This window comes from Limulus polyphemus, unplaced genomic scaffold, assembly GCF_000517525.1.
Source record: "Limulus polyphemus unplaced genomic scaffold, Limulus_polyphemus-2.1.2 Scaffold815, whole genome shotgun sequence".
NCBI lineage: Eukaryota > Metazoa > Arthropoda > Merostomata > Xiphosura > Limulidae > Limulus > Limulus polyphemus.
In genome coordinates, this window is record NW_013666425.1 from 215,175 (window position 1) to 233,112 (window position 17,938).

General features: G+C 32.3%; 1 protein-coding gene across 2 annotated transcripts in view; it reads right to left on the minus strand.

Annotated features, from left to right (window-relative positions):
- LOC106460680 (hepatocyte nuclear factor 6-like) overlaps positions 1–17,938 on the minus strand; it is a 237,159-nt gene that overhangs the window by 146,791 nt on the left and 72,430 nt on the right. Inside the window, exon 2 of one of the 2 annotated variants that reach the window (XM_022387459.1) lies at positions 6,398–6,647. The exons of the other annotated variant lie outside the window; for it this stretch is intronic. Within the exon in view, the coding sequence (XP_022243167.1) occupies positions 6,637–6,647 (11 nt within the window). The 3' untranslated portion in view covers positions 6,398–6,636. Of the gene's footprint in view, positions 1–6,397; positions 6,648–17,938 lie in introns of those variants that run through there. 2 annotated transcript variants of the gene reach the window in all.

Genomic DNA, 17,938 nt, shown 5'->3' on the forward strand with positions numbered 1-17,938 from the left:
ACAGCGGTATGTCTGCGGACTTACAACGCTAGAATCCGGGTTTCGATACCCGTGGTGGGCAGAGCACAGATACCCCATTGTGTAGCTTTGTGCTTAACTACAAACAATCTGACTAGCTGGACTTATTTAAAACTGTGTTTATATTCCTTAAGTATTTAATTATTTCTAACGATTATTTTATATTTATGGTATTTTAAGCTACTGGGCTATGGAAGTATGACGGAATTATCCCACGAAATTACATTTGGTTTTTTTCACTATGCTCCGATAAAGGTGAACATCCAATTTTTTATATATTTTTTACATACCTTTTATGTTCGTTTAATGTGTATTTCAAATTTCTTCTAATTTGTCCTATATAAATACTGCAAAAATCTGCATTTTATTTTATATATTTCAGTTTTTCCCATTAACCCTATTTTATGTTTTGTATTACTTAAGTTTGGCTAACTTTGTCTATAGGTTTCAGTATCAGATAAAATTTCTGATATTTGTTAAAACTTTGAAATGTTTTATATGTTAAATCCCTAATACCAAGTAATATCAAAGATTCTTTTTTAATCCTTTCATAGTATTAATATTACATTAAAATAATTGTACTCCTTAGGGAATTTCTAAACTTTTTAAATACTCTGTTTATTCTGTTATGTAACTTTACGCAAAGCTACTCGAGGGTCACCTGCGATAGCCGTTCCTAATTTTGAAGTAATATACAAGAGGGACGGCAGCTAGTCAACATTACCCACTACCAACTCTTGGACAACTCTTTCACCAACGAATAGTTGGATTGGACTTCACATTATAACGCCCCCAGGGTGAAAGGATGGGCATATTCGGTGACGGTATTTGATCCTGCGACCGTCAGAAGTAGAGAGCCCTAGCCACCAAGCTATGCCAGGCCACTGCTCTGTCTACAAAACTTGGTTCAATTAATAACACCAAGCCATGCCAAGCCACTGCTCTGTCTACAATATTTGGTTCAATTAATAACAACTCGTTATTTAAGTCATCTTTCTTGGTGCATAATTTCAACTCTTTATAAACATAGTGTAAAAGAAATATAATTTTGGATCTAATATTATACGAAATTCGGTGTGGCGACGTAATAACAAGTGTTGTTAATTTTTCATCCTTCTGTTTTTTTAACTATTTCGTTTAAGAAATGGTAAGTTCCTATTGTCTTCTTTTACATAAGTAAATTTAAAGGAGGTTTCAGTACTGATCAAATAATTCGTAAACTCTAAGTTTCATAATCGTGTCACTACACCATTAATTTGTTAATTTCATAACTAGCCCATAGTTTGGGGTTTAATTAAGCTTCACTTATAGTCTCGGTTTTAAATTTATCCATATGCGGACCACACAAAAACGGTGACAGAGAAGAAACCATAGCTAGTCCTCCAGTTTGTTTATAATAAAAACACAGGCCTGCGAATGTAAACTTCATAAAAGTTGCTTCGTTTTAATAACGGATTTTCCATAATTCAGTTACGCAGATTTCGAAAATAATATTTTTTTTTTATCACGTAAGGATTTTTTACAAATCGGGAAGAGAAATGACTCTTACTTAGATCAAATTATTATTTCGTTTACCACAATGAACATTTTGTATTACTATGTTTGTTACGTTTTGGTTCTAGAATGATCGATAAGACTCTCACGTCGCGATTGGTCTAGAGAAATCTATAGCCAGTGGTTGTCAACATTATAAGCATAATATAATGTGACCTGATTTCAATGAAAATGATTCATTTATGTAAAAGTACAAATGACGTTATGTGAAAAATCTGTACGTGATGGATAAAAATGGCTATCATTTTCGGATTCAGCGTACAGGTATTACAGTAGAACATGTAAAAATGTAAGACAATAAAACCATCGCAGGCCTGTGTCATTATTCATTTGAAATAATGGGTTATCTACACATATTTTACTTAAATTCACTGTCTATAAATCTAACTTGTGGTGTAATGTTATCTCTCTATTTCTTTTCAAAGTAGCTAATTGAGTCTTTATATGGTGCTTTTGTAAATAATGACACTACATCAAATTACACTATTAAGTTAATAAACTCTATTTTCCCTTTATTTCGTGAAATAATATGGTTATATTAGCCCAACCCAGTAGCTTAAAAAATTCATAAATACTAGAGAATCGTTCGAAATAAATACTACAAAGAAATGTAAACACAGTATTGAATAGAGATGAAGGTCAATATTACCAGATTGTTAGGTAGCGTGATCTTGTGTAAAAGTAAAATGTTGTTACATGTAACTTGGATGAAGTACACATTACATTATCAATTGGAGTACTCTATTTGCAATTACACTCTGAAGAGGGCGAGAAGCTGTCGAAACATGTTGAGTGGTTTCAGAGAGGGTCGGTCTCATTATAAACTTTTTTAATTGTGTAAAGTCAACCGTTATCTGCGTTATTTATTCATTTTAAAAATTTCACACAATTTCAGAAATGCGTTATAAAAAATAAAACATGAAGTGATTATCACAATATTATTAAATTGATAAATTGATGACTGCAGTATTTCTGAGCAGATAGGTAGTTAACAATCAAAATTCTGGAGGTATCCCGTGAATTATTAAAATAAATCTTGTATAAAATAGCTAAAATGGGATGTAAAAGAAAATCCACGAACATACGTTGACGTTTCATCAGGATTAACCTTACGTGATCAGGACAGTTAATATAAAAATGTTTATTCAGAATTTTCGTAGACAGATGAATAGCTGAGTACATTATTATAAATAAATAGTTCAATAAAATATTCTTGGAGAGAGAGAGAAATAAAAATGATTACGGCATTACTAATAATTAAGTAGATCATTACCACATTTAGTTAGATTATCAAAATATTACTAACAGTTAAATAGATTATTGCAGCATGCTAGAAAGATAAATATATTATTTCATTATTGTTAAACAGATAAACTATTTATCAGAATATTCTTATATACATAGGGTATTACAATACTGTCAGAAAGATAAACAGATGACTATAATATTGTTGTAGTTAATAATATGGTTTTTAAATAGATGAATTGCTATTGTTTCATACATACAAAACATAGATTAATGAATTATTGTTTGGTCGATATTTTAATTCTGACAGTAACGTTAGATACAGAAATTAACGAAATATTATTAAGACTAGATATTATTTACCATGTGTAGCTGGTATTCTAGAAATGGACAGTTTAATTCATAATTAAAAAGAAACAACACTTCGATGCAGAATGAAAACATTTTGCTAGTGGATTTGTTTTTTAAATTCTGTTTTAAGAAATACATTTAGTTGTGATTCTAATACTGGAATACACTTAAGACAAATAATATAATTTGAACTAGTTTATATACGTATATGAATTTTGTATCAAAAGGAACTCGGAAAACTTTTTCGTAGTTGTACTGATTTTATATTGGATTATGTTGTAATTATTTCATGTTAGATTATATGTTCTTATGTTTCTATATTAGATTACGTTGTAATAATTTTATGTTACATTATGTTGTAATAATTTCTTGTTACATTAAGTTTTGATGCTTTTATATTAGATTATGTTGTAATGATTTATGTTATATTAAGTTGTGATGCTTTTGTATTATATTATGTTGTAATGATCTTATATTAGATTATGTTGCAATGATTTTATGTTAGATCATAAAAAACGTAACTAAATCATGTGTACAAGTGATACAATCTATGAATGTCTTATGAACTATATTTTTAAGAAAAGCATTTCTAGTAAAAAATAAGTCAATAATTGAACTCATGGCCAAACTATTCATAGGTACCAACTTCTTACTAAACGCATTGATAGGACGAAACCGCCGGTTACAGAACATTAACTTTAAGCTTGTAGCATCCATCTTAGTTACAATTAACAGTTGTTAATTACCATGGCTCATCCTATTCAAAAGTTGTAACACTTCTACCCCACAAAGTAACTCTTCATCTCAGTTAGCCCTCTTCTAGAAGGCTTTTTCTGAAAGGAACATTAAGGTGAAATTAAGCTCTGCTAATGCAAAGAGAAGTGGCAATACACACTTTTTAATTCGAAGTTGAATCGAATGACCGACCGTCTCCATTAGTTCTGGATCTGTGCACTTAACAATACGGCCGATATACAGTTCACCACCCTATTGATCATTGTTCTTACCTCCACTTTTACTTTGTACTGCCAAGTTTCTCATAGCCAAGGCTACAACAGTCAACGAGTAGCTTGGTAACTCTCTTTATGCAACAGACCCTCTCCCCCTCCATCCTCCCCCTGTCCTACATACATACACACCTTACTTCTTCGGCAAAACGAATTCGGTTCACGCCTTCCATTCACAGACCAATTGGTTCGTATTTAAATTAATTGAAAACATAATACACATGTGATCGTTTTGATTGTAAAACTTTGTTTCCATAGTTACCTATAACAATTCCCTTTGTTTGCTTTGGAAGAGGGCGGATCTTCTAAGGGCTTAAAGTTTGTACAATTAAATTTCGCAGCTCTTTTCGTCAGTTTTACATGCCTCCAAGCAATAAGCTGTTGTTGTTCTATTCACTTTGCTGGTGTTTTCAGTGCTTTTTGTTCACCAAGCGCCAATATTACCTTTGTAAATTGTGTTGTTTCGTATGTTACACGTTTAAACGCACATTTTCTGTACTGGTAACAACGAACTGCTAAATATTTAAAAATAATTCTATTTTTACATCATATTCTGTAATAACCGAGTCGAGTTTCACGTGAAAGAAAATTAATACGTTCCAACTCTGATAAGTTGAATTGGTACTACATTATAAAAAGCGCATCATAAACCTTTGCACCCCTTTCTCATTCCCGACTTTTCTCTTATAGAAAAGATACATTATTCAAACATTTTCTAAAACTTTAAAAAGCGTGGACTATGGTGACCTTATCCTTTTATCTTTAAAGGTAAATTCTAATAATAAATACAATCAGATGTAATTTACCTGCCAAGTGTCTTTGAAATTCATTGATGCATTTTGAGAATCGACAAAAAAGTCACGTACAGTATAAGAATTATTTTTAAATGATAAGAACAAAACTTTTCACAGCATGAAGTATAAGAAAGTAACTTGGGAACATTATTGTAAGTACAAAAGTCTAAAAATTCCTTTTGATACTATAAATACAAATGTTAGTAACGTGTTTATAAAACAGAAAATTCTGATTTTTATGATATAAATCTGGGAATCGGAATTGCAAAAACATTCTAATAAACTTATCTTTCAGAGAAAACGTTGACATCAATCATGTTAGGTTCATTTATCATAGACAGTAGATACATATCATTTTGTTACTGAATAATTAAAATTAAAGCTTCTAGAAACCGCTACAATCCTTTAGAGCTTGTTATAAGATGTTACCATGATGTTCAGAAATGTTCATCCCTAACTTAGAACTGATGACAAGAGAGAGGGGGGCAACTAGTCAGCAATACCCTCCATTAGAGACAGAGGGGTGCAACTAGTCAGCATTACCCTCCACTAGAGAGAGAGAGGGAGTAACTAGTCGGCAGTACCCGCCACTAGAGAGAAGGGAACTAGTCAGCAGTACCCGCCACTAGAGAGAGAGGGGGCAACTAGTCAGCATTACCCTCCACTAGAGAGAGAGAGGGGGGGCAACTAGTCAACAGTACCCTCCACTTACATAGCACTTCCTAACCTAATAGCAGAAAATATTTTCACTTTAATTACATCCCCACAGTTGAAAATGACGATCGTGTTCAGTGACATATCGTGGGCTTGAACCTTGGATCTTTTCATCTGCAACCCGACAAACTAACCACTAAGCCACGAACCTGTCCCTAGCTTTAATGAAACACTTATTGCAATTAAAATAAAAGTATCTACTTTACAACCATACTTTCTTTGTACATATTGTTTATGGAGGGCCAATTATGATATTTATCAAATGTTTCCACACAGTCACGCTGTCGATCAACGGTAAGTTTATGGACTTGAAACGCAAAACTCTGGGGCTCGATTCCTTGCGGTGAACGGAGTGCAGGTACCTACCCCACTTGTGTAGCTTTTCACTAATAAAACAACAAGAACGTTTCCATACAACACTGTTTATACTTATTAAAGTCTTGATTATTCCATAAAAACCTAGCGTTGCAAATTGTAACTAAAAATCAGTTCACTTTCTTCACAAGTAAAAGCGAAAGTTTTGTTTCAAAGTATAATGAGAAATTATTAATGTATCATTTTAAAAACAACTGCATGTGTGTGTGTGGAGTCAATAAAAACAGTAAAATTACGTTTCTGGAAGACAATATTTCATATTCCACATTGTAATACAAACCCAGTACATATACGGAAGCTATACATGTAATATGTGATATTTGTGTTATACGTTTTGAATAACTCGATTGGTTGTTTAAATCTTCAGCTGCATCAAATACAAACTTTAAAAAAAAATGTTTGCTTCCTTTTGCTAAATATAAAACTCACACAGAATACGATTAGTTTTCTTCGCTGAACTTCTTGATGTCATCGCTTTTGTCTCCAAGGTAAGAAAGCTCCAAAGATATTAATGAAATTCTAATTTCCTTCAATTATCGATGAAAACACTTACCGCTCTGGCAGCGCGGTTCCTTACTTTATAACTTACCTGGAAGAAGAAAAAAAAAACTCTTTCGTCATGTAAACCTTTAAAAAAGGTATAAAATACTATAATATATGAGAACAGATATAGCTTCTAAATACGTAGATGAAACAATGACAATAGAGAAATAACGAAGCAAAGAGTTGTAATAAGTTTATGATATTACAACACAATAAGACTGATAATAAATTAAACCACACCATTATGTATTGATCCAATTTGAGTTTCCAGTAAGAAAAGTGAATAACATAACATTTAAATTATATCTTTTTTTTTAATGGGTCATTATTAGTCTTATTGTGTAGTAACATCACGCACACATTACTATTAAACTATTACTACATTATTAGTCTTATTGTGTAGTAACATCACGCACATATTACTATTACAACTACTACTACATTACTGGTCTTATTGTGTAGTAACATGACACACACATTACTATTAAACTATTACTACATTATTAGTCTTATTGTGTAGTAACATCACGCACATATTACTATTACAACTACTACTACATTACTGGTCTTATTGTGTAGTAACATGACGCACACATTACTATTAAACTATTACTACATTATTAGTCTTATTGTGCAGTAGCATCACGCACACATTACTATTAAACTATTACTACATTATTAGTCTTATTGTGTAGTAACATCACGCACATATTACTATTACAACTACTACCACATTATTAGTCTTATTGTGTAGTAACATCACGCACACATTACTATTAAACTATTACTACATTATTAGTCTTATTGAGTAGTAACATCACGCACATATTACTATTACAACTACTACTACATTATTAGTCTTATTGTGCAGTAGCATCACGCAGATATTACTATTAAACTATTACTACATATTGGTCTTATTGTGTAGTAACATCACGCACATATTACTATTACAACTACTACTACATTATTAGTCTTATTGTGTAGTAACATCACGCACATATTACTATTACAACTACTACTAATGATTCACTGGTAAGACATTCTTCACTATACGATAATTTCTCGGTTAATTTGCTAGATGTGTATTTGTTATCAGAAAATAGGACCATATTTGATACTGGTTATGTAAATGACCACCACGTAAACTCAATCATGATTCATTCTCCGTTTATATTTGTAATAGTAAAAAGCACGTAGCATTCACCTAGATTTTGTTTTACTGTTATTCTAGTTCTAAAACGTCAAACTAATCCAATAATAAATAAGTGGTAATATAGTAACGTCAATCGCTGCTTTTTCAATATATATATATATCTATAAATAACTTGAAATGAAATTCCACTAATTATTTATTATCGAATTTCAAGAACAGTTGCATCAAGATAGATTTTAGCCATTATATCTGTCATAATCTTCTTTTTTAGAAGTCTTTATAAAGAACGAGATATCTCAAAATATTGCAAGTATTCACACCACCTGAAAAAATTATAATAATTATTCAACTTCGGTGACGTACTAAGAAACGCGACACAAATTCCAGGTGATAATAGTTTAATAATGCTAAATTAGATCTTTTTTATTGATAAAATATTTTCGAAGGCAAGCTATCCAATACTGATAAATCTCATCAATACTTTGTAAGGAAACATCAGTTTGTGAAGAATATTGAAATTTCAGGAGTAAATGGTCCCCCCCCCCCATTTTCTCTGGTAAATACCTTAAATGAGTAAATTCGTGTCGCCATTTTGATATTTACTGTAAAACATTACTATTTATTTTTCAGAACAGTCTGTATTGCTAGAGATGAACATAAATAGTTTTTAACTGAATAGAAGGATTACAGTCCCCCCCCCCAGTGGCACAGCGGTATGTCTGCGGACTTACAACGCTAGAAACCGGGTTTCGTGTAGCTTTGTGCATGACTTCAAACAAACAGAAGGATTATAACTGAAGTTATTTTTATGTTGACCACTTTACGTGCCTTTGTTTCTTTTTTTAATAAATATTTCATCTGTTTCTTATGATTTAGTATAAAATGGACATTATGATATTTGGTGACAAATTCTGGCTTGAGTTATGGATATTTCATAAAGAAACGATACAGAGTCCGACTCTGAGTGTAATCAGTAAACAGAATTATTATAATGCTTCGGTTGAAACAAATTTCTTCATGTAGAAGAAAGATCTTACAATGAAATCCTCTTTTTCTTCGAAAAAATATCTGATTGTTGATGAAATGTGATGAAATAGATTACGTACAAGTCCTAGGTTATCTAGGTAACTATACCAACCAAAAGGGATTACGCATCATTCATCCCCATGCTCACACGTACGACGGCGTAATAAAAAAGGCGTAATTAAATTTAGATGGAAAAAAATAACAGTTTGAATAGAAGACATGATTTTGGGAGCTAGTAACCTAACTATAATATTTGTTTTAGGTTTAGACAGAACTCGTTTCGCTAATCCAGATTTTTCAACGAAAAATAAGACACAAAAATGTGTTTCTTCTAAATACATTTACTTCCCAACAAAAGTGGTTCATGGTACGTTAGGATTACATATCACTTCATCATTAAATGAACATTCTCTTTTTGCAACAAAAATTTGTATATTTCTAATAAACAATTTCAAAACTAGGAATCTAGTACATTATTTCAATCACTTTTACTTTCAACTTTAAAAATTGTCCCTTGATACTGTCTCTCTTACTATTATGTTAAACTTTAAGAATTGTCCCTTGATACTGTCTCTCTTACTATTATGTTAAACTTTAAGAATTGTCCCTTGATACTGTCTCTCTTACTATTATGTTAAACTTTAAGAAACGTCCCTTGATACTGTCTCCCTTACTATTATGTTAAAGTTTAAGAAACGTCCCTTGATACTGTCTCTCTTACTATTATGTTAAAGTTTAAGAATTGTCCCTTGATACTGTCTCTCTTATTATTATGTTAAACTTTAAGAAGCGTCCCTTGATACTGTCTCTTTTACTATTACGTCAAACTTTAAGAAGTGTCCCTTGATACTATCTCCCTTACTATTATGTTAAAGTTTAAGAAACGTCCCTTGATACTGTCTCTCTTACTATTATCTTAAAGTTTAAGAATTGCCCCTTGATACTGTCTCTCTCTTACTATTATGTTAAAATTTAAGAAACGTCCCTTGATACTGTCTCTCTTACTATTATGTTAAACTTTAACATAAACAGAATTATTATAATGCTTCGGTTGAAACAAATTTCTTCATGTAGAAGAAAGATTTTACAATAAAATCCTCTTTTTCTTCGAAAAAATATCTGATTGTTGATGAAATGTGATGAAATAGATTACGTACAAGTCCTAGGTTATCTAGGTAACTATACCAACCAAAAGGGATTACGCATCATTCATCCCCATGCTCACACTTACTGTCTCTCTTACTATTATGTTAAACTTTAAATATTGTCCCTTGATACTGTCTCTTTTACTATTATGTTAAAGTTTAAGAAGCGTCCCTTGATACTGTCTCTTTTACTATTACGTCAAACTTTAAGAAGCGACCCTTGATACTGTCTCTCTCTTACTATTATGTTAAACTTTAAGAATTGTCCCTTTATACTGTCTCTTTTACTATTACGTCAAACTTTAAGAAGCGACCCTTGATACTGTCTCTCTCTTACTATTATGTTAAACTTTAAGAATTGCCCCTTGATACTGTCTCTCTTACTATTATGTTAAACTTTAAGAAGCGTCCCTTGATACTGTCTCTTTTACTATTATGTTAAACTTTAAGAATTGTCCCTTGATACTGTCTCTTTTACTATTACGTCAAACTTTAAGAAGCGACCCTTGATACTGTCTCTCTCTTACTATTATGTTAAACTTTAAGAATTGCCCCTTGATACTGTCTCTCTTACTATTATGTTAAACTTTAAGAATTGCCCCTTGATACTGTCTCTCTTACTATTATGTTAAAGTTTAAGAAGCGTCCCTTGATACTGTCTCTCTTACTAATATGTTAAACTTTAAGAATTGTCCCTTTATACTGTCTCTAACTTACTAATATGTTAAACCTTAAGAAGCGTACCTTGATACTGTCTCTCTTACTATTATGTCAAATTTAAGAATTGTCCCTTGATACTGTCTCTCACTTACTATTATGTTCAACTTTAAGAAGCGTCCTTTGATACTGTCTTTCCTTTACAATTTTTGTTCATAGAGTCCACTTATATTATCAGTCTTTGTAAGTTATAAAAATAAAGTCAAGCCTAATACACTGAAAAAAAGGATCAACATATCGAATTTTTATAAAAATGGGCACAGATGTTAAGATCGGCAGTCCGGTGTACATATGGCAGCTTAAGTTGAACGATATTATTCAGGATTGACTGCATTGTTCATAGTCACTTGCAATTGGACAACAAAGTAAATTCAGAAGTGTTCTTCTATATATCTCCTGGATGTTTTCTGTTCATTCCTGAGTCCGTCACTTTTCCCTGCTGGTCCCAAGAGATCCCCTACAATTTCACACTCGGCCGAAGATACCCATTTCGGCCTAACCTTCCGGAAGTAATGGTCTTGCAAATGCCAACATTGATCAGTTAGGCCTATCTCACCATCCTCATTCATGACTAATTTTGTAGCAATCATGAGCATAGCAACAAAAGGCACGATAAAAAGACACACTTATAAATGAATTATCAAAACATATTTTGTTTATTTGCTGTTGTTATTTTTTTTTGTCCTTTTTCTTTACTATGACATTGGAGATCTTGCAGTCTTTCATATTTATCCCAGTACTTCTATTTCAATCTTTTAGATCCATCCAAGTACTTCTATTTCAATCATTCAGATTCATTCCAGTATTTCTCTTTAAATCTTTCACATTCATTCCAGTATTTATATTTCAATGTTTCGGATTCATCCCATTATTTCTATGACTGCTAAACGTAATATATTTTCGTTTCCATTAGTCCCTTGCCGAATATTTAAGAAAGCTTAAGTTGGCATTGTTTTGATCGGACAAGTCAACACAAACTCGCCAAAGTGTAGTCAGTGGTAATCAAAGAACGAGAAGTAAGAAGAAACGCTATGAATCACTACCTAAGATGCTCTTTACTTTTACTAATCTTGTTTATTTAGTTATTGTTAAACTAATATTTTAAATATTTTTTTTACTGTCAGCTTCTAGTGTTACCCCTTTTCACCCCAATGCTTTGAATTTCGAGACACCCCAAATTACAATTAAGTCCAGTATTTTTCCTAAAACCATTTCTTATGAGTATACTGCATTGCTTTAACACGTATCATGTATTCATATTTATATTGCATTACCCATCTCACATATCTATTTAGGTTTTCATGTTGTCAAATTATAGGTTAAGTGCACGTAGGCGCAGAAAATCGCTAATCAGTTTTCATCGATTAAGACATATACAACAAGAGGCTGAAATTTGTTGTACTGGAACTTATATTTTAAGGAATGAGATGCCTACAACAAAGATGTGTTTAAGAAACAGATACCAGAGGAATATTGTCTGCCAGTAAACCACTACCAATCTGATATGGTGGGTAATTACCCTATAAAAGGCCGAAGGCCACTTGGAGGAGTCACCTGTTTTAACCACTCGCACCACTATACAGCAGTATAGTTTTTCAATCAGTTAGTAGACACTAAAATGACGTCACATAAAAGACAGTTAATGCTACAATTTGTACTGTCGTGCCGTTAATAAAACGTGCGCATGCCATGAATCTCGAGAAGAATTATGCACTCTGTAGGCTACAACACAGCATGACATATGAACTTGAAAAGCAATAAATGAAAATATTTGCTACTTTTAATTCTAGTTTTATTTACTCATATTTTCGAGGACCCTGCGGAAGTAACCTCTAGTATAATATATCCAGGTTTATAACGTACAGTTATGGGCATGAATAACATGATATTTATGATAATTTATGGGGGGTAAAGTTTCTATGAGTAGGTATATGATAGTAATTAACCTCTAGTAACGTTTCAGTATTTAAAATTGTGTTCTTAATTTAATGAATCTGCCATTTATGGCACATGTTGGTGTTATCATGTAAAAAAAAAAAACAAACAACAAAAAACAAAGTTCGTCTTGTCTTGTCAAAACAGAAACAAATTGATCTTGTCATGCCAAAAGAGGAAAGTCGGTATTGTCATCTTAAAAAAGAGAAATAGAATTGGTCTTCTCATGTCAAAATATGAAAGTTGGTTTAGTCATGTCAAAAAATAGAAATAAATTGGTCTTGTCATTTCAAAAAATACAAAAAGTTAGTCTTGTCTTGATAAAAAAAGAAAGTTAGTTTTGTTATGACAATAAAAGGGAAACAAAGCTGGTTGGTCTTTTCATGTCAAAAAGTAGAAACAAAGTTGGTTCTCTCATGTCAAACAGAGAGAAACAAATTCACTTTGATAAACTGTGAAAGACATTTCTGCTCACATCCTTCACTGTATTTATATTGAAATTTTGCCCTGCTGACATCCGTAACTAACAATAATAGAATTTTCTTTAAAAGTATTCGGCCAAACTTGAAAATCATGTAATATAACAATAAAACGGAAGGAAATTAACCAATGAAATTTTCTTTAAAAGTATTCGGCCAAACTTGAAAATCATGTAATATAACAATAAAACGGAAGGAAATTAACCAATGAAATTTTCTTTAAAAGTATTCGGCCAAACTTGAAAATCATGTAATATAACAATAAAACGGAAGGAAATTAACCAATGAAATTTTCTTTAAAAGTATTCGGCCAAACTTGAAAATCATGTAATATAACAATAAAACGGAAGGAAATTAACCAATGAAATTTCAAGTTACACTATCTAATATGAACTTGGATTGCATCGTGAGACACAGTTTAAGCCCATTATAATTTTGATGGACTTCTTAAGAAAAGTCTGATCCGTTCAATGGACAATGTTTTGTTTTTAATATTTTACCTTTGTATCCAATACAATTTTACGATAAACTTAAAATAAACATCTTATCTTAATAATAATCTTTTTCTCATCTTCTTTCATCCCCGTTTTCACTGTAAGTACACTGTAAAGAATAAGTTGGGATTAAATAAAGATATATATAATATTATTTTTTAGTTAATTTCGTCTATCACTGCTCAGGCAGTCGTACAAATAAACACGCTGAATTATGAGCTATAACTTATAATAGAAGTTAAAAAATATGTCAAAAACGTGTCATCGACAGTGTTCTTGAAGCAATGATTGTAGATAAGGCTGATGAGCGAATGAAACTACTTTAAATGTGTAAAGATTGCATACAAAGGTAAAAATGTAAAAACAACAACACAAAATCAAGACTATGTAGAAGTACAAATTATCGACAGAGTGGTTGAGGCAGTGATAAATAAGTTTGATCACATGAATGAGGAAATCAGTAAAATATATATTAAAGCAAATAGTTTAAAATACTTATCAACTATCCCAGTACCATAGTGACTTAACACCATTCATTATCTATACAATTACAAAAAACAACAACATCTAGCTTCAAAATACACTTATTACCTAGCCCAGTACCATAGTGACTTAACACCATTTACTATCCATACAGTTAACTAAAACAACAACACCTAGTTTCAAAATACACTTATTACCTAGCCCAGTACCATAGTGACTCAACACCATTCATTATCTATACAATTACCAAAAAACAACAACATCTCGCTTCAAAATACACTTATTACCTAGCCCAGTACCATAGTGACTTAACACCATTTATTACCCATACAGTTAACTAAAACAACAACAACACCTAGTTTCAAAATACACTTATTACTTAAACCAGTACCATAGTGACTTAACACCATTTACTATCCATACAGTTAACTAAAACAACCATACACCTAGTTACAAAATACACTTATTACCTAGTCCAGTATCATAGTGACTTAACACCATTCATTATTTATACAATTACCAAAAAACAACAACATCTAGCTTCAAAATACACTTATTAACAAGCCCAGTACCATACTGGCCACCCCAAGGTGAATATAAATCTACAAGAAGATTGCCATAGTAGCCATAAAAGTAACCAAAATACACTATAGTAGTCATACGTGTAACCAAAGTAACCATAAAAACAACATCTGGTCAGCATAATAACGACCGAGATTGATTAAAGTTTAACTCATTGAACAAGCACGCAATTTACTGGGAAAGAATGTGGTCCTGCAAGCACTAACTGAATGGAAAAACCTAAAAAAAAAACACTTCAGGTATATTATATGGTTCGCCAATACTTGTGAATGATAGAAAAGTTAATTAAAATAATAATGATAGATATGGATAAATAAAATAAATAACTAGTGTTAAATTAAAATAATTTAGATAATATTGTAGTATAAATTCTTACCACAAAAATCTGATTTACAAAAAATAAAATAGATAACGATTACAATTCATTTACTGAATCTGGTTCACACCAAAAATAAATTGTTCTTTATGAAAATTGGCGATATATATAGCTCCGAGATTACTACTATGTCTGCTGTATCCCAGCCGGCCTGACGAGTCCTGGTATTCAACGAAAGGCCTCGTCAGCACTGGATGAGGCAGATGTAATGTGGTTGAAATATTATAACATATCCTCGTTTGCCTTCACTCATGGGTTCTTAGCCTCAGATTTTCTACTGTCCAGCATGAACTTTGTTTTTCAAAAGAATTACGACAAAGAGTCATGCCTTTTCGTTTCTATTACCATAAACTCACATACGTAAACTTTAATATGTTTCTTCGTTTTTGTTCAGAAACGTTTCGAGTTATACAAGAGCTATCTGCGCATAGCCGTCGCTAATTTTAAGTGTTAAACAAGAGAAAAGGCAGCTGGTGAACGTCACCCACCTCCAACTCTTGGGAGATACTTTTGTCTGACCGAATAGTGAGATTTGACCGTCATTCTTATAGTGCACCTACGGCGCTAAAATGTGGATCATGTTTTTGCAGTAACTGGACACAAAGCACGAACCCGCTGATTCAGAGTTCGGTAAAGTTTATTATACTCATTGTTTACACTTGTGTAAAACCGTCGGAATTGTGAAGAAAACGGTTCACTTTACTTGTCTGTTCGTTAGTAGTTAAGGGCAAATCTACACAATGGGCTATCTATGCTGTGCCCGCCACGAATATCGAAACTCGGTTTCAAGCATTATAAGTCCGCCGCTGTGCCACTGGTATTAAGATGTGAAACTCATATCGAGATATTCAAGTCCAATTATTCAAATTTAAATGCAAGGACTGCTTTGTTTTCTCTTGAACAACAGAAAATAAAATTTACATTTTCAGAAATAATTTAAATTTGTAAGATAAAGCCCTATTAATCAACGTATGAATCACAGTGTTACCACACACAAATGAACAAACTTTACAGTTAATAATGAATTCATACGTACTCTCAGAAATCATTACGTTCTGTGATAACGATATAGATAGTTACAACAACCTGTTCATAGTTGTTCAAAAAGAAAACCCTCTAATCTTATGTATTCGTGTCAGTTAGAACCTTCTTAATTGGAGCGAACACTAAAGCTGTTTATTTAGTTTTATTGCTAGCAATCAGTGAAACGAGTAAGCGCGCTGAGACCGAGCATGGCATGTCTCATTACATAGCGTGACTGATTATGCAAATGACCTACACTAATTAATATAGCATCTTAAAACTGCTGCTTGTTTCTCTACCTTAAGTAAAGATACATAATTGTCACTGAAGTAGCTCTTAAGTAAGACAGATTATGGAGTATACTGCCTGAGAAAACAGAGCCCTAAGGAGGAGGTTAAAGATACAACTTTACATACATATAATTGAAACTCTAATGGCATACCATTTTTGAAGCAAATACAGTTTACAATGAAGAAGACACCAAAGAAGAAAATGATAAAACTAAATACATACTACAGATGTAAGCAGATTTGAAATACTTATCTATAATATTTATCATGCAAAGCTCTCTCTCTTTGTAAATTATTCTTTTTTTTTACCTTCATTTGTTATATAGCCTATGTTAATGGTCGTCATGGTAACAGTGATTTACGGCCACACCTAGTTTGTCTTTAATGTCTCCTTTCTTCACCAGATGTCTAAAAAACATATCTAAATGAAATACTCCCGTTTCACTGTAACTCAAAATTATGAAAAACGTGAATATGTGACATTTCTAAAGACCAGGAAAAAAGAGGAGTTAAAGGAGCAAGTACTTTAACGCCGTGGATTTATTTTGTATTAATCTTTATAACTATTTTACATGCAAAGATTATATGCAAAAAGAGAGATGCAAAATGCATATTTATATCACACATAGTCATGTGAGTAATATGACATGTGTTTCTCACCCATAGTCATGTGAATAATATGCTATGTGTTCCTCACCCATAGTTATGTGAGTAATATGCTATGTGTTTCTCAACCATAGTCATGTGAGTAATATGCCATGTGTTTCTCACCCACAGTCATGTGAGTAATATGCCATGTGTTTCTCACCCACAGTCATGTGAATAATATGCTATGTGTTCCTCACCTATAGTTATGTGAGTAATATGCTATGTGTTTCTCACCCATAATGATGAGTAATATGCTATGTGTTTCTCACCCATAGTCATGTGAGTATGTGCTATGTGTTTCTCACCCATAGTCATGTGAGTAATATCCTATGTGTTCCTCACCCATAGTCATGTGAGTAATATGCTATATGTTTCTCACCCATAGTCATGTGAGTAATATGCTATGTGTTTCTCACCCATAGTCATGTGAGTAATATGCTATGTGTTTCTCACCCATAGTTATGAGTAATATGCTATGTGCTTCTCACCCATAGTGATGAGTAATATGCTATGCGTTTTTCACTCATAATGATGAGTAATATGCTATGTGTTTCTCACCCATAGTCATGTGAGTAATATGCTATGTGTTTTTCACCCATAGTGATGAGTAATACGCCATGTGTTCCTCACCCATAGTCATGTGAGTAATATGCTATGTGTTTCTCACCCACAATGATGAGTAATATGCTTTGTGTTCCTCGCCCATAGTCATGTGAGTAATATGCTATGTGTTTCTCACCCATAGTCATGTGAGTAATATGCTATGTGTTTCTCACCCATAGTCATGAGTCATATGCTATGTGTTCCTCACCCATAGTCATGTGAGTAATATGCTATGCGTTTTTCACCCATAATGATGAGTAATATGCTATGTGTTTCTCACCCATAGTTATGTGAGTAATATGCTATGTGTTTCTCACCCATAGTCATGTGAGTAATATGCTATGTGTTTCTCACCCATAGTCATGAGTCATATGCTATGT